This window comes from Homarus americanus, unplaced genomic scaffold (assembly GCF_018991925.1).
Source record: "Homarus americanus isolate GMGI-L3 unplaced genomic scaffold, GMGI_Hamer_2.0 scaffold25013, whole genome shotgun sequence".
Taxonomy (NCBI): domain Eukaryota; kingdom Metazoa; phylum Arthropoda; class Malacostraca; order Decapoda; family Nephropidae; genus Homarus; species Homarus americanus.
The window spans coordinates 4,199,949-4,218,534 of NW_024722158.1; the positions used below are offsets into that span (position 1 = coordinate 4,199,949).

The 18,586-nt window shown below is 40.7% G+C and overlaps 1 protein-coding gene across 4 annotated transcripts; it reads left to right on the top strand.

Moving 5' to 3' along the window:
• Positions 1-1,533: 1,533 nt before the first annotated feature.
• Positions 1,534-18,036, top strand: LOC121862114 (caskin-1-like). Of its 4 annotated transcripts, none has more exons than XM_042360106.1 (6): positions 1,534-1,743; positions 4,043-4,630; positions 6,719-7,026; positions 11,617-12,189; positions 12,624-12,726; positions 14,195-18,036. In XM_042360106.1, the coding sequence occupies exons 2-6, from the start codon at positions 4,562-4,564 to the stop codon at positions 14,432-14,434; spliced, it is 1,293 nt and encodes a 430-aa protein (XP_042216040.1). In that variant the 5' UTR covers positions 1,534-1,743; positions 4,043-4,561; the 3' UTR covers positions 14,435-18,036. The 4 variants fall into 4 exon arrangements, with proteins under 4 accessions (XP_042216040.1, XP_042216039.1, XP_042216041.1 ...); XM_042360105.1 differs by having other exon boundaries at positions 1,534-1,713; XM_042360107.1 differs by having other exon boundaries at positions 1,534-1,704.
• Positions 18,037-18,586: the final 550 nt, after the last annotated feature.

Sequence of the window (18,586 nt, forward strand, 5' to 3'; positions counted from 1 at the left end):
TCTCCCTCCCCCTCTCACAATCACCAACAGATGAACACCCTATCGAGTAATCTTGACGAAGGTGGTGGTGGTAAAACCCATCAGTAAACTTGTAACCTGCCAGGGGAGCAGGAGGAGGAAGGATCGATTAAGACACTAGTTCGTGAATAGGCATAACAGTAGGATAAAATTCAAGTTGAAATAGTATTGAGCATTTATTAATTAAAGACAAAACTAAACATAAACAATAAAGTATTTCATAACAGGAGACCAAAAGAACAATTAACGGCATCAAGACCAAAAACACTTCTTTGTTGGACAAAAAAGTTTTTGAGACGGACAGAGACAATCCCATCTTCCCAGGAAGCCCCAAAGACGCTGGTGTGGCCACGATACTGTACCGTGTTAGGCCGTCACGTAGTCACTGTTCATCCCCATGCCAGTCAAAACTGTTTATCTTGACCCTTGAGCAAGAGGAGACGGCTGCCCAGTTCTCAGAAGATTGTACTCTACGTCAAGTCTTTTTAGTAACATAAGACTGTTTTAAGAGACTCAGTTTATGTGGCTGGACTTCTCAATACACGCCAGTAAACCTTTGACGATGGTGACTTAACCCTTTGACGACAATGCTTTAACCCTTTGACGACGATGCTTTAACCCTTTGGCAACGATGACTTTGCCATTTGGAGACTGATTAACCCTTAAACGATTATGATTTAACCCTTTGAAGACGATGACTTAACCCTTCCGGACTGAAAGGGTTAACCTATGCTAGTCTAAGTTGTTTATATAGACTCTGGAGCAGCAGCAGTACGAGAGAAGGAGCTTGACGTGGATTCACAAGATCTCAGTACGTTAGCTATTCCTCTAACTGTCTGACGTCACACAACAGATCAGTGTGTGTGTGTGTGTGTGTGTGTTCTCAAGTGTTCGTACAATTCAATTTTCCTCGTAACTGGGAGTTGTTGGAACACACATGACCGATGGACTCAAGGTAAAACACACAAACAGCGTCCAGAATGGCATTATAATTACATTTAGACTGTAACCTGACTAGATAAAAGATCAGTTAACATCAGTTTAGAACAGAACACAAACGTACCTAATATTTGTGTAGACTCACTCATGTTATGACATACAGACGGTGATTATAATGTCGCTGGGGTTCTATCATGACCTTCTATTGTTCTCAAGTATTGGGTAAAATAACCAAGTCTACAAGTACGTTGGTCAGACATGAAATATTTCCTGCTAAGACACCCAAAACTGGGACTCTCTTACCAAAACGAAAATCTTTCCCAGGACCCACACGTGGAAACAATGTCTCACGCCCCAACATTAAACATTTACGAATATTGTATATACAAAATACTGAACAAACGGTTAAATATTTAAAAAATTAATATAAGCAATGATTATTACTAAAGAGGAGGTACCGAGTCTTGGCTAAGGGTTAAAATGGTATGTGAATGTGGCAACACTTGGAGGGGAAGGGTGTGTGTGTGTGTGTGTGGTGGGGGGCCGGGGTGGTGGTGGTGGTAGTGGCACCCAGTATGGGGCCCGGGCCAGCAAGGCGACGCACGGCGGCACTCACAGGCTCCCTCCCTCACATAGTGCCACCGACCTGCCGCTACGCTCATAGTCCTCTCCCTCGTGTTCTCTCTCGGTGTTCTAGTGTTCTCGTCGGGGGAGGTGAAAAACAATTGTTAAGGAGCCCAGTGAAAAGTTTGTTCAGTAAGGATCATGTCTCCTAGTTTACGTGTGGTGAGCGCCAAGTGTCCAGGCTATTGATAATGTGGTTGTGGTTGAGTGAACACCCACAAGGCAGCCAAGAGTGTGGTGTAGCGGAGCACAGCAATAGACCTTCCCTCCAGTGACAACAGTACACAACACCAACACTTTCTAACGTTTTCTCGCCCGATAATTCCTTTAGATAACCTAAAGATTAAACCTCCCAGCTTATTTTACCCGAAGAGTAACCAAACCTAACCTAACCAACCTTAAACCCTACCCAATGTAAACTACCTTAACCTAGCCAATACTAACCTTACCTTATCTAACCTATCCTAACGCTGACCTAATCTAACAAACCCTACCCTACCCTAACTCTGACTTAACCTAACCTAACCCAATATAATGTTAAGGTGGTTAATCTACAGGTGACATAAGCTAGGGTGTCTAAACTTCTGGTCATCCATTCCTTCTAAGTGGTGTTTGGGTCTACTGCGGCTACTTTAAAAAGTGTTAAATAATATACTAAAAAAAACAGCCACCTCGTTAAAGTGTTCCGTTATCTTAAGTAGGGAAACATTTTATAAGTGTTAAGTAATAATAAATACACTTACTTCATGGGTTAAATAGTGATAAAAATGGAGTCTAATTTAGGAGTTAAGTCGTACTAAAACATAAAAGATCCCTAAAAGTGTTAAGTGATGTTGTAAGATCCCTAAAAAGTGTTAAGTACGGCTATAAGATCCCTATAAAGTGCTAAGTAAGACTGTAAGATTCCTAAAAATTAAGAGATGCTCCAAGGACTTATTTCTCTATCAAATTATTGGCTAAAAGTATGAACAAATATATTCATGTATAAAAAAATTCCCTTAAGAGTGCACGAATGCGCACACGTATTATGTTTTGAGTATCAAGTGCTGTTCATAAAGTAAACTGGTAGTGTTAAGTGCTTCGTGTGCACACAAGGGAGCGGGGGATGTAGTAGTGTTGTTTGAAATAATACTGACACAGAGTACAGTTCAGGCTGAACACACACACACACACACACACACACACACACACACACACACACACACACACACACCATGTGCTCAGTGCCAACTTGTCTCGTCTGAGTGACTACACCCCAGAGCAGCCAAAGCTGAGGAACCCTAAATTATCCGACTGGCAGTGTTGTAGCCGAGTTACTATGTTGGCGCGCGAGCACGCACACTAAGCCTGGCTGGGTCTAGCCTAACTAACAGGCCAACACTCAAACACCCAGACAGACACTTACACACACCCAGACAGACACACACACACCCAGACAGACACACACACACACACACGCTGTATAATTATACTAGTACATAAAAGAGCATCAGGCTATAATTATGTTGTCATAATACCTAACCCAACCTCTCCTAATCTTAACCTAACCTAAACCTATCCTCTCCCAACCTAACCTCACACAGAATCTGAATTGTCGTCCCTGTCTTGTTGTATCATTGTAAACTAAGAAAACGAAATCAAATTTTTGGCAAAAGTTTAACTATTACTGTAAAGTGAGAAAAATATTCAGATCACTTACTGAATCTGTAAACACAACAACAAAATATAACAATATCATCACCAATAACACCATCATCACCTACACCACCACCACCAACAACAACACCACCAACACCACCACCAACAACAACAACAACAACGACAACAAATTCTAGCGTCTGTAAGTGTAGTGGTGACTGTAACCGAATCACCGTAAATTAAAATATAAATAAAAAACCCGTATTTACTCTCACAAACAGCAGCTGTCACTATAACTCTTAAACTAACTGTATATGAAACAAAACTTTAGTAGTGCTTGTATACATCCAGGGAGTAGTAGGTCAAGTTGAAATATTGATCTGTAGCTAGCCTGTGTGTGTGTGTGTGTGTGTAATACTAGATCCAGCCCGGCTTTACGTGTGTGTGTGTGTGTGTGTGTGTGTGTGTGTGTGTGTGTGTGTGTGTGTGTGTGTGTGTGTGTGTGTGTGTGTGTGTGTGTGTGTGTGTAATACTAGATCCAGCCCGGCTTTACGTGTGTGTGTGTGTGTGTGTGTGTGTGTGTGTGTGTGTGTGTGTTATATTACTCACACATACCCATCCTACAAACAGCTCGTTAAATCGCCATCAATCACATAACAGCATAAATAATCACCATCAGACAACATCCCATGATGACATATTTATATAAGACAATTTTACGAACTACGTGATGCTAATTCTGTGTAAATACAAATAATGGTGAACATTTCTGAATATAAATCATTATATACAAGTTATAATAAATATCTCTGGAAATTTACAGGGAATAAGCTGAACCAATCGGAAATAAAACGTATACAAAAGAAAGGAATTGATTGGTGGAGCTGGAAATAACTTTAACCAATAATCAGTGGAGGAATAAATAACTTTAACTAATCAGAAACAAGAAAATGTCAGCGGGAGGAAATATTCAGTGACAGAAAAAAATAATCAATAATACAATCAGTGAAGGCCAGAAATAGCCTTCACCAATCAGAAACAAGAACATGCAACCGTAAGGAAATAATTGGTGGAGCGAGAAATAACCTTTTACCAATAATTAACCGGTGAGGCGAGGGGAAGGAAGACCAACAATCAGCGAAGCAAGATAATTATATAAAACTTCAGAAACAAGAAGATGCCAGCGCGAGGATATAATTGGTGGAAGGGAGGCGAGCGGCGAGTGATAATGTAAACAAACCAACACCCCTGGACACGACGCACGGCTCCTGGGCACAGAAATAGCGACCCTAATGACGTCTGGCCTTGAACGGAGGATAATTTGTGTGGTGTTGGTGGTTTAATGTTGGGAGATCCTACCACTCATCTGTGTCGAGCTGCCCCCAGTAAGGACATACCGCAGGCACGCAAGGTGAGTCAAGGTCGAGGTTGAAGGGTGAGATAGTGGCGAAGTGAGGTGTGCAGTGATGAAGTGGGGGAAGGGAGGTGAGGTGTGATGTGGTGAGAGATGAAGTCAGGTGTGATGGGGGTGAATCAAGGTCAAAGTGAGGAGGCGAGGTGTGGTGTGGTGAGTGGAGATGAGGTGAGGTAAGGTGAGGTGTGGCGAGGTGCATCCATGATCGTCTGGCTCTACTGTACGAGGGTGTTTCGTTACCCGAGTTGGCTGTCTGGCTCTCTCTCTCTCTCTCAATCTTCACCTACATACGCAAAACTTTCTCTCGCTCTTTAAAACTATCTTTGTGTGAGAGAGGGAGAGAGAGCTGTTATCTACCTACCATTGTGTTGTTCTCCCTCGGTTACCCCTCCCTCCCTTTTCCTCTATTCTTGTCTGTCTCATCACTACTCCTCCAGTCTCTCCCTCACTCCTCCAGTCTCTCCCTCACCCCTCAGGTCTCTCACCTCTTACCGTGTCTTGTACAACAGATTACCTTCAATACCCTAACCATTATTCACTCGCCTCACAAAACAGCCCAACCGTATCACAATAGGAGGTGTCTTAGTACGTTCTTATATTCAGAATGTAATGCAACCTTGTGTATTTTTTTTATTTCACTTTGCATTAGTTTTTATTCTTCAATTTTTCGCCCCTTTTTCACTTTTTTATTGCAATTATTTTGTTTTAATTTTGTTGCGACGTGAGTTTCCTTCTTTTTTCTTGCAATTTTGTTTTCCTTTTTTTTTTCTTGTATTCCCTCCCCTTTTTTCTTGGCATTTTCTTCCCCGTTTTTTTCTTAATGGTGTAAAGTCTTAAGCAGCAGCGTCGGTGGTTCAACAAGACGAGTGGTGCGACATCTTTACATACATGAACATGGCGTCATCTTCTCCCCCCAGTTTACTTAGCACTTTTTTTCGATCCTCACCACACACACACACACACAAGTAATGACTGTTAGGTTGAAGAAAACGGAGTGTTTGTGGTGCACTTTTTGCTCAACGTTCGACCTTCCATTATCTGCTTCTCTCGAGTCTTAAGCATTTATTCATCAGTTATTCTATTCATCAGTTATTATGTTTCATCCATTTTATTCTTCATTTATTAACTTTATATAATTTATTCTATTCATATATTTATTCATTTATGAAGTTTTTTATATTATATTATTTTTTTTTACTTTTGAGAGTTAGTAAGGGCGTTAACATCCAATATGGCGGCTCTGCTTGATATAAAAAACAATATTCTTTACACACACACACACACACACACACATCTGTTACACCAGTTAAGAGAATGAATGACCAAGACTGGAGAGAGAGTCTTGGGTTAAGAGTCTTTTCTGGAATTTGACATCATGCATTACATACACTGGTCAATAGGCCTTGTAAATGGTTATTATTATTATTATTATTGTTATTATTATTATTATTATTATTATTATTATTATTATTATTATTATTGCTGTAAATTATTTTTACTATTATTATTTTTTACTATTGTTATTCATTCTTTCACTATTGATATTATTATTATTTTACTACTACTATTATTATTATTATTATTACAACTATTATATATTAATAATGAAAGGAAACATTATATCAGACATATCCCTTAGTCCATTTCAGCTATCATGTAATTAAAAAATAATATAAGCTATAAATAATAACACCAACTGTAACCTAACTTAACTAACCTAACCAAATATACTGTATATACTCTGTTGTGTGGTGTTGCATTTTTGTGGTGAGGGAGTAATGTGTGTGTTGATTATTGCTGCTGTTTCTTGAATTGCCTGCACAGGGGGTCACTAACCTCTCACTCTCTCTCTCTCTGTCTGCCTCTCTCTCTCTCTGTCTGCCTCTCTCTCTGTCTGTCTCTCTCTCTCTCTGTCTGTCTCTCTCTCTGTCTGTCTCTCTCTCTGTCTGCCTCTCTCTGTCTGTCTCTCTGTCTGTCTCTCTCTCTCTCTGTTTGTCTCTCTCTCTGTCTGTCTCTCTCTCTGTCTGTCTCTCTCTCTACACTTTACAACACAGAATAATCCAACACAGTCTCACCCTCTCACAGCCTGTGGAACAAGACCAAGAAGGGAAAGAAGAAGAAGAGAAAGAAGATGAAGGATGTCTAAAGGGCATACCTGAAGAAGAAGACGAAGAAGGAGGAGGAGGAGAAGGTAGTGGAGGTGGAGGAGGAGGAAGTACAGAGAAGGTAGGAGGAGGACGCAGCACCGTCAGCAGCAGCAGCAGTAATATCTGGGGTGTGGGGTGGAGGAGCGAGGCTGACCTTCCCGCCTCCGTCGCCGCCTGCTTCGAGGACGCTTCTCTACTGGCCAAGCTCCAGAACCGTCTGCTCTCCCTGGTGGGCCGCGCCAGCAGGTGGGTAAGTGGTGGGATGGGGTGGGTTTGGTGATGGGACGAGGTGGGTTGGTGGTGGGGCAGGGCAAGTGGATAAACAGGTGGAGTGGAGAAGGTGGGTGGTGGGCAGGTGAGTGGTAGAGGTGAGTAGGTGGGTATAAAGTGTTGGGGCGGGGCAGATGGGTGGGTAGGTGGTGGAGCTGGGCAGGTGGGTAAGTGATGGTGGTGATCGTGGTGGGGTAGGGGGCATGGTAGGTGGGTGGGGGTTAAGAGCGGGGTAAGTGGGTGGTTCACGCGGAAGTGGCTAAATGCGGCATGAGGAGGTAGACCAGCCGACAATAAAACAAATACAGTACGCACACACACACACACACGAACATAATCCACATGCACAGTTAGAAACAACCATTCGAAACAAAACACATACACGTCAACAAACAAAACAAAACAGCGTCGAGGGCGTGAGCAAACAACGAGAAATATGGTACCGTGTGTTTAGTTTACAGCTGACGCCTCATGTAAACAAAAGGCGTGGAATTGCGTACTAATATCCCCCTCATACACACACACACACACACACACACTGACGGCTCTTTAGGCTTGCCAGGAGAACCGTCGTTACATACTGTCCCGTTCCTCAGCTGACGTGTACAGTTCAAGTCTAAGTCATTGCCGTAGTTAAGTGGATACGGTAAGTCGTGAGTGAGGTACGGTACACACTCACGACTTGTGCCGTACCTTAGAGACTAGATCAGAGGTTCTTGTCGTAGTTTTGGGAGTCTAAATTATGGGTGTAAGTCGGCCACACTAGAATAACCCGTTATAGTACATCCTTCTTTCCTCGCACAGCCAAAGTGTGGAATGCTCTGCCTTCTTCTGTGTTTCCATACTTATACAATCTGTCTCACTTTAAAAAGATGATTTTCCGGCATCTTTGTGGTGTAGATTAATATATTCTCTTTCATTTCTATTTTTTATTTATTTTTACTCTTATTTTTTCGCCCCCTGGGCCCCGTTGTGGGTAGATGACCTGTGCCCGGGTGGGCTATTCCCCGTACAAAAAAGAAAAAGAAAAAGAAAAAAGTGAAGTGGGAAAACGGAGTGGGTATAATTAATGAAAAGGAGGAGAGAAAAGTGGAGAAGATGAAATAAAAAGTGAAGTAGGGGAGAGGATAATGAAGTAGGGGAGGATAGTGGAGTGGGGGGAAAAGGATGGGGGGGCAAGTGGTGGTGATGGTAGGATGATGGAAGGAGAGATAATGATGGGGGCAATGTAGCCAACAGTCGTGGGAAGGAAGAGGGAGGGAGAGAGGGAGATGTAGGTGGTAATGATGGTAGGGTAGGCTATAGTTTGTGGTGGTGGGGGCAAGTGGAGGAGGTGTGGTGGTTATGGTGGTGGTGGTGATGGTGAAGGTGGTGGTGAGGGTAGGATCCTCTCAGTCTACCTTCTACATGACACCACTACAATAGAGGACTAAGCATCCATCGTCCCACAATAGACACCCGAACAATAACAAATGTATAACTTCTTTTTGGGGGGAAAATTCACACGGGTGAGTCGCTTTCCAGGGGTCCAGTCAAGCACCAGACTAACTGTAGCCGATTTTTGGGGCTGTATACACCCCAGCTTAAACCGTAAATACCTCGACCTTCAACAGAGCTCATCCCCCCTAGTCCGTCTCTCCCTCCATCACTCTGTGTTTCTGAGAAGCCCCGGCAGAGGGAGTGGTGACGGGGTGGAGGGCCATGGTTGGGGAGGTGGGGGTTGGTGGTGAAGTGGGGAAAGAGGATTGTGGTGGAGAGACGGGGTGAGGGGTTTGTGGAGAAGCGGGAGGGGGTGGTTGGGGCAGAGAGGTGATGAAGAGGAGGGGCAGGGCGTTGGTGGCGAAGCAGACTTGTACACATTACCACCAATCTTCCTAACTATTTTTCAAGTGTAAATATCCACAAGTTGTCTCTCCTGCACCGTTGTTCTGCACCGACTCAGTTTAACATGTTTTTTTTAGTAATTTATCCCGTACTAACAATGCCACTATACTAATTTAGTACTTCTCTTGACTTTTAATACTAATCTATGCTATTTCTAATGTTCTATTGTATTTTCACGTCATTTATCAAACTAATGCTGACGTCAAATTTATTAATACTATTTTCGTTATTATGATCATAATTCACTTATTATTATTATTATTATTATTATTATTCGTGTAGTAGTAGGACAGTATTACTATTATTATTAATGACTGTATTGTAATTTTTTTTTTTTTATTATTATTAATATTATCATAGGATATTTTAATGACCTAGTTAACAAAATCGTCAAAACATAACATCTGGTGTCCACGTCATTCATCAATTATCTCTATTCATTATTCACGCCTCACCCTTTTGTACTCTCTCTTCATTGTACTCGTCAACCGTGTTCATAAGTTATACAATATACTATACCTCACCCCCACGTGTCACACAATGTCACCTGTACAGTATTCTAAAGCAAGGCCAATTAAAAACACTATTAAAATTTATTATTTTGCTACCCAATGATAATAAGTACTGTATCTTTGTCTGTGGGGCTCACCTGAAGATTAGCCCCCCCCCCCATGGTTAGTTATTTCACCTGTGATGAAGTAAGCCAATGCTACCTTCAGTATTTTGTACCTGGTTATATACTGCATGTACCTTGGGATCCCTTAATTGATCACAAACACACACACGAGCGCACACATACACCAATCAATCAAACAATAAGTGACGTCAGTAATAAACAACATAAAACTCAACGTCTACCTTACATTACGTTTCTTTTGAAGGTCTACACTATAGCCAGCAACCTCACTCGTAGTAGTCAGGCCCGACTCTTATAAATACATCACGATACAACCACGCGGCTTTATTAAGTGTCATGAATGCCCGTGACGTCAGTAAACACACTTGGCTGAAGGTTCAAGTCTATACTTTGTACTGTACATGCTTAATTAATATAAACTTGATTCACGATTTTACTGAATATCTATTTATCTATCGTTATGTCTGTCTGTCTGTCTGTCTATCTATCTGCCTGTCTGTCTGTCGATCTATCTATCTTTCCACTCTGACATTCATTTTCCATTGGAAGACTTACCCAGTTGTGTAATGAAAACAATAACGGAAATATATAACATTTCACAACTAAGCGTGACGTCAATAGTGAGACACCTACAGTACCTCATGAATGGGTGTGAAGAAGGTTCCTTCAAGTGGTTCCTCTTGTGCACCTCACACACCCACCAAGGCTCCGCATTTCTCAACTTCGTCGGTCTGTAATACTGGATGACATTAACCAACCGATGTTATTTTAACATTAAAATACTACAAAAGTATAACAATTGAAGTAATTTTCACAATTACATTTAAATTCTACAGAAATATTACAATTATTGACACTTTCTTTACATTAAAATCCAACAAAAAAATACTTAAAATCCATCCCAAATTAAAAACAAAACACGCACAGCTTCTAAAAACAGAATAGTGTTCCCATGAAGTATTAAAAATTTTACATATCACCAGATTATAAAACAGGGGAGAACCAGAATGGCCGCTTTTACTCAAACTTGAAATAAAAAATAACTCACTCAAGTGGTAAAATACACTATTAGTCAAGTCAGGAAGGAAAGAAAAGACACACTGGCTTGACTAATTACAGTAAAAAATACACAGGAAGTTTCACGGCAGCAAGACACCACAACAGCACTTTAAAATATAGTTAATCTTAATTCTGTAATGAGGATAATTAGTTTTTCACACTATTCTTCTAATAAATCACATACATTATTGCAATATATTTCATGTATTCTTTTAGTCTAGGATTATTGCTATAACTTCAATAATATCCTCATTTTTACCTAAGTTCACCTCATTCTTATCAAATTTTTTCCTCATTTTCCCCTCATATGCACGTGAAGATAGAGGTTTGGTGAGGTTGACCTTGAGTGAGGAGGCTGGGTGTTGGAGGAGGAGCAGTAAACCTCACGAGGTGTAACAAAAGCTTCAGCAACGAGGTCTTATATAAGTGTGTTGGCTGAGGAGCGGCCCCACCTCACTCTCCTACACAACCCACCAACCCACCCTCACGCTATGGCTGTGGCCCACCTCACTCTCCTACACCAACCACCAACCCACCCACCCACCACCCTTACGCCTACTCTAACCTAACTCCCACCAGGCAGTGTTAGGATGTTTAATCATCAGGTCATATAAGGTGGGATGCCTAATCTTCACATGAACATAATTTTGTATAGGATTTAGTAACAGATGTTTACCTGTACTTGTGACTGTTCTTGTCCCTATTAACCAACCCTCCATGACACACATGGAGTAGTGCTGGACAACACCTTCCATAGTCATTTGTTTTTCATGGGTCACGACACTGGCTGTATGACAATATTAGATTAATAATAATAATAATAGTTGTAGCAACAATAATAATAATAGTAATAGTAATAATAGTAGTAGTAATAATAATAATAATAATAATAACCTTTAAAACATCATTTTCTGTGTAACTTTAGATATACATCTTTCACAACTTCTAAGACATAATTATAGGTAACGTATGAAGGTCTCCCGCAGGTATCGTCTTCAGCGAGGCCTCAGTACCCCAATCATGCCCTTGGAGGCTCTCCGACGGAAGGTGAAGGAGGCACGACTCCGCCTCCTACCCCACACCCACCACCCCCCGCCACCTCCCTCCTCATCCTCCCATAGCCCCAGCAAGCAAGGGAAAGACCCCACAGTGACCCCAGGCTCCCCAATCTCGAGATTATCCTCCCCCAGCGTGATCAGGGGTGAGGAGTCCCCCGGCAGGAAACAGCAGCACGTTGGGACGCGGTCGACGGGGTGTTCCTCCCTACAGCAGTACTGGACAGGCGAGGGCGGCATCGGCGGAGAGGAGGAGATTGAACTTCTCCAGCAGTACCTCAACCTGCAGCAGCTGGCTGTGTCCAGGAAGCACTCGACACAGCTCCGACGTATCCGTGACTCTCTTCTAGCCCGCGTCAGGAGTCGGCCGTCGTCCATGGTGAAGACCCGTAGCTCCCCGCCCCCTACCTCCGCTTCCACACCCACCAAGGACCGCCAGGCCCTCCGCAACTTTCTCCTTGATATTGGCTTCGTTCAGTATTACTCTCTCCTTAACAGACATGGGTAAATACTGCTCTGTGTGTGTGTGTGTCTTTCCTGCTATACAGTACATCATTTTATATTACAGGATAGTGATACTATAGTACATATCCTTATAATTCCTCTATAAAGCTCCTCCGTATCACGTAAAGATTCTGTTATCAATGTAATATTTTCCCCAGGTGAAACCCATTGTACACTGCCCTATAATTACCACCATAACGCTAGTGTCACATCCCACACTAACCTAAGCCTAGTGTCACATCCCCACCAACATGAGTCTAGTGGACATGTAACGCTTAATGCTTCAGTGATGTGTAAATGCTGATTTTTGGAACTAACTGGTAATGCTGACAGTATATTGCTGACACAAGAGATGCAATACTGACAAGAGATGCTTGAAGTTTGAAATGTTAAAGATGGAGCAGGTAATTGACGCAGCCTCCCCCCTCCTACAGGTATGACCTAGCGACGGCGGCCCACATGGACGCCCTTGACCTAGCCGGGGTGGGCATCACGGAGCCTTTACACAGGATGGCTATCAAGTTCGAGTTTGACCTTGTGAGTCACCCTCCACACTCCACCCAAGTTTTTGTTTTGTTTTGTTTTGTTTATTTAACTCCAGGCCTTTGTGGGAGTAAGCTGAAATTTTATCAGCTTAACCTCATTCACGTCTAGTTGAAGCTTACCCCCACCCCACCAACAGCCTCTACTACATGGTTACTCACCTACCACCCTACTAACAGCCTCTAGTCCAAGCTTATTCACCTACCAACAGCCTCTAGTTCAAGCTTACTCCCCTACTAACATCTACCTCAAGCTCACTCCCCTACTAACAGCCTGTACCTCAAGCTTACTCCCCTATCAATAGCCCCTTATCCAAGCTTACTCCCCTACTAACAGCCTCTACCCCAAGCTTAATCCCCTACCAACAGCCTCAACCCCAAGCTTACTCCCCTACCAGCAGCCTCTACCCCAAGTTACTCCCCTACCAACAGCCTATAGTCCAAGCTTACCCTTAACAGCCTAGCCTATTTTGGTCGATGCAGTTTCGACATAGCCTCAACGCAAGTTACCTAAAACTTTAATTAATAAAGTTACCTAAAACTATAATTATTAAAGTTCCTAAAACTATAATTATTAGTTACCTCAAACTATAATTATTAAAGTTACCTAAAACTATAATTATTAATCTGGCTTCATCACTAAGTTACTCATAGCAGCTGTGTGAATTGAAAATGGTGGATCCATCGGCTGGTAAACTGATGATGATGATGACGTGTAGATACAGATGAACAAGAGAAACAAACTTAAGATGGAAAACCAGATCTTAAATCTATTAATTCTCTACAATTATCTTTTTTAACTCTAAATTCTCCCAGTCAGGTTAAATTTTGTTGTCAATAAGAATGATTTACATTAAACATACTAATCTACTGGTACACGTCATCACCAAATGATTTGTAATGTAGATGTAATAAAAATTTATTTATTAGCGAGGCAGGGAGGGAGTTGCTCGAGACCTCAGGCACTACAAAGCATAATCCACATATCAATATTTATACTTTTAGTTCTTCAACAATGAATAATACGACAAATATATACATTTACTCACCTTATTAAGCCATAAGCGTGAGCACATATCAAAGAGTTAGGGAATTAATCTTGCTGTCATCTCCCAAGTGGTGACAAATGGTTAGCGTCACCTCCAGCTTCTCTTCCTCTTCCACGTGACGCCAACCGTAAACTCTTCTGAAATACGTAAAGACTTGTTCAATAATATTCCTGCACTGATAAATAAAACCCTTGCATAATAAAATAAAAACAACATTGAATAAGTAAAAAAAAAAACACGTTATTCAATAAGTAAATTAATTACAGTACTAAAATATTGTTGAAATTAGTGTACATATTTGTTAACATATCCTAGAGCGTGTGTTGTCCTCTCCGAAGATCTGGCAGACATCTTGAGACACTGTACTTAGGACACACACACACAAGTAATCTATCATTACCTTAACCTCTACAGGTAAAGAGACCACCTCCAATTCCCGATGACGTACCGGAGACGATCCAGGTGTGGCTGGAGTCCTTGGGTCTGCCGGACTACGTCGAGAATTTCCACCAGAACGGCATCTACTGTCCTCTGGCAGCGTTGGGGCTGACCAAGCGGGACCTACAGCTGATGGGGGTGTACATGTTGGGTCACCGCAAGAAGATCCTCCTCGCTATAATAGGCCTCAAAGAAGCCTTGTTTAGGAAAGAATAATTAAATAAATTAGAAGAGCTTTAAGTACAGCAGTAACAATGAATAAGCTGTATACTAATGATTCTTCTAGAAATATATTTAATGTGAAGCTAGCTATCGTAGGAACAAAAAATATATATAAATATAACGGGTGTAAATAACACTTGATACCACGATATTTCTATATGTTCAAAACAGCTGTTCTGTACTGTCTCGGTATAAATGGTCTGGTTCCATTATAACTTTAAGGTCTAACCATCAAACGAAAACCAGGAACCAGATTATTCTATAATTTATATTCACTGAGAGAAGTCATAAAGGTGACCAGTTGATTTCTGTCATGTCAGATAACAAATGATCACTTACATGAGGTTATGGAGACAAAAACAATTGATGCTAACCAGTTATAGTGAAGTATTAAGCCTTTTTTATTGCTCAAATAGTGCTGCATAAGGCGCTGTACACAGGAAGCTGGTCAAGGAATATCTAATGTGTTGGCAGTTGTTAATAATGAGGGCGAACACAGAAATATTCAAGCGACGTCTCCAAGCTCAGTCAAAAACATACATCAAAGCAACATAAATCCGAGCAGTAAATACCACTATAAAATTGCCTCATTTACAAAGTGCTATGTGAAGAGAAACAGCTTTAATAACTGGTAAGTAACAAGGTTTGGTTTTACTGACGAAGGGAGATGTAAAATGGCCAGAAATTCTACAATATGTTAACTTGCTAAAGACATTATCAACCCGCCCAGCTGCTATCCTAATAACTGGTAGGATTTTTGTGACGTCACTTTCCATGTGAGTTTAGAATGTTACATTTCTTGTATTGTAAACGTTGCCTGTTAGTGTTACTGTGAACTGCCTGTGTCATTCCAGGTTATATACAGTATCTATAAATCTTCCCGAGACAAAAGAATATGACTATTGAGTAGCTTAATTTAGTGTACAGTATAGCTAAATGTTTCTGTTATCATTAATATGTCCGATGTGTCTTTATGTTTGTCCGGCCGTCAATCTTTCATAGCTTAGACCCAACCATTGTTAAACATGGTATGTGAGGTGGGGTAGGGGGGGGGGAGCTTTAGGGCAATTTTAATCAGGGTGACAATCATAATGGCTTGCATTTAAAAGGGGGAAGAGCAGTAGGTATTAACCCAACTTGTAGCGTGAGCTGGGGAAAGAGGAGAGCCCACGAAACTGTCATTATCTTACTGAGTTATGTTTATTTATCAATATTTTAAAAATATATTTGTATAACTGTTTGGCCACCTGGAGCTTAGACACCCAAGCTTTTTTTCACTTGATAATTAACCACCTTAACGCTAACCTAACTCCCCCAGGTAGCGTTAGGGTGTTTAATCAGGTGAAATAATTTAGGGTGTCTAATCTTCAGGTGAACCGCACTTTGAATAACTTGATACTGCATTAACGACTAGGGAATATATTTGTGCATTTAATAAGACAATTTTGTTACTTTTCGATACTTTAAGTTACAAAATGAGTATACCGTATAGACATGTTATAGTATCTGCATTTGTTAACAAAACCAACCACGAACTAAGTCAAAAGATATACTTTGTTTACCACACATGTCAATATTATTATTATCATTATTATTATTATTATCATTATATCATTGTTATCAATATTGTTACATGATACAAAAGTGTAGGTACAGGTTAGTGGGTGAACATAATGTGATAGGCTACTGCAAAGTCCCCCTATATACATGGTGTACTGAGTCAATATGTGATAGACTGTTTAGTCTTTATGTAAAGCTAGTCTTAACTTTTTTATATATAGTTTTCTGTCGTCTTCTGTTTATATTATATAAGATTGGTCTGTGTGTGTGTGTGTGTGTGTGTGTGTTAGGAGAGCGAGGTAATGTCCAGCTTGGTGCCCGTTACATGAATACTTACCCCCCCTAGTTGGAAGAGTTTTCGACTGTGATAGATATATAATTTAGTGAAGTAATTTTATAACTGTTTGTGACATATGGCATCAACAACCACATGTTTTATATTTGAGTAATTTTTCGCCTTCCATTATACCGTTTTGTTTACCACTGAGAAGTTACCATATACTGTATCATGATATATATCCAGATTACAGACGCAGCTTAAGGAAAGATTAGTCAGCTTTTCCGACATGTCATATCATTTCCCAGACAGCTTTTTCAAAATAAGTTATTTTACGTGACACGACACATTTCCTGTCCCGGCCCAGAGATTCCCCAGTAGTTCCTGTAGCCAACTGTACTTGTTTAACTCTATCTGGGACCAAACACCTCCTTTACGCAAGGCAGAGAAAAGTACAGATTCCTTTGAAGGCGTAGAGTTAAACTTAAACAAACCCACGTGTAGCCATAATGCGACCTTATTTATATAATACTCTAAAATATATGTAATCCTAATTAATTAATACTTCTTGAACGACGAATATATATATCACAGACACTTGATATCCTTTTTATGTAACAAAATTAACACCTAACGATCTGTTTATATTGTTTACTAAGGAGAAAACAGTGTCCATATATTAATCATTACAGTCGTTATGTCTGCTTGATTACCCCCAATCATGTCCAGCGAATCCAGAATATATAGTGTCGTGGTTATTTACATTATAAAATCATGTAACTCCTGAAGCATATAGATGTGATTTAATTTCTATCTGTGTGTGTCTTGTCAGTGCCCTTCTAATGTTTAAGAAGCTATAATAGGAATATTCCCTGTTCCCTTTGCCACAATACTCCTGAACACTGGTACACTATGGCAGCTGTGTTGAGGGAGACTAATGTGTACCCTTAGTGAACTTAGATGTTTTCAGATGTGCCCTACCAAAACAGACAGACTGATGCATTCAAGTAAAAAAATTGTCAGTGTCATCTCTCGTGATAAGTGTTATTAACCTTACACACACACAGTAGGCCACCTTACAGCGAGATGCTCCTGTAAAGCATCGACTGATTATTACATTTCTGGTAAGTGTTTTTATATGGCTTGAATCACTCCATAAGACGAGCTGTGCCACTGAACAATATCAACTGGATTCTTCCTTGGTGTATCATCTCTTATCAACAACAGTAATAACACAAATGTACGCCGCTCGTGTGGACTGCATTATTCAGTAATTTCTTCTGACGTGACACTAATATATAAAAAAACATATAAATTGGAGTCATGATGTACCAACAGAGAATCAGATATTGTCTCCGTGGATCACCTGAAGATTCGGTCCTCTCCCAGCTTGTTTCACCTGAAGATTAACTACCCTAGTTGCCTTAAACTAACCTTATCTCATTCAAAATAACCTAACCCAACTGAGCCTAACCTATCCTAACCAAACTTAACCTGCCCTATCCTAACTTAACCTAACCCAACTGAACCTTACCCTCCCCCAAGGTTGCATTAGGATGCTTAATCCTCTGATGAAATAAACCGTTGGGTGGGAACAAATCTTAAGCTGACCCACCTTCTGTTATTAGTAGACTGTAAATAACTACCAGTCAACGAACCAGTTGTATTATCCACTTCGTGTACACTTTAATAGCCAGTTAACAACCAGTCAAACTCTGCATCTTGTAAGGCGCTGTACCAATAAAGTATATTTTTGCAACACATGGTATTTCTTATCCCTCAGACATGAAGTGAGATGCAGAAATAGTAAGGAAACTGGGATTTATATTTGTGAAGAATTGTTTTTGTTTAGGAAGATCTCTGTACACAATGACATCAACGAGAATAGGTCACCTGCAAGACACTTAATGCTTTGACGACGATGGTTTAAGTCATAACTTGTACATAATTACATGCAATACAGAACGCACATACATTAAGTAACACAAAAACTCCACATGCAAAAATACATGCATAAACACACATACATATACTCACTGTATATTCGCATACAGTACTGTATACACCTTTACCTTTATGCAATCTTTCACGTTCGCATGACACACACACACACACACACATACATACAGAGGTCAAGTTAACCGAGGGATTCAGGACTGGCAGTTTACAGGATAAAAAGCGACCATTCAGTGCATCTGAAGGCTTATCGCCAAAACCAAGATGGTTCCACCAATATGAATTTTACTCTGTGTGTGTGTGTGTGTGTGTGTGTGTGTGTGTGTGTGTGTGTGTGTGTGTGTGTGTGTGTG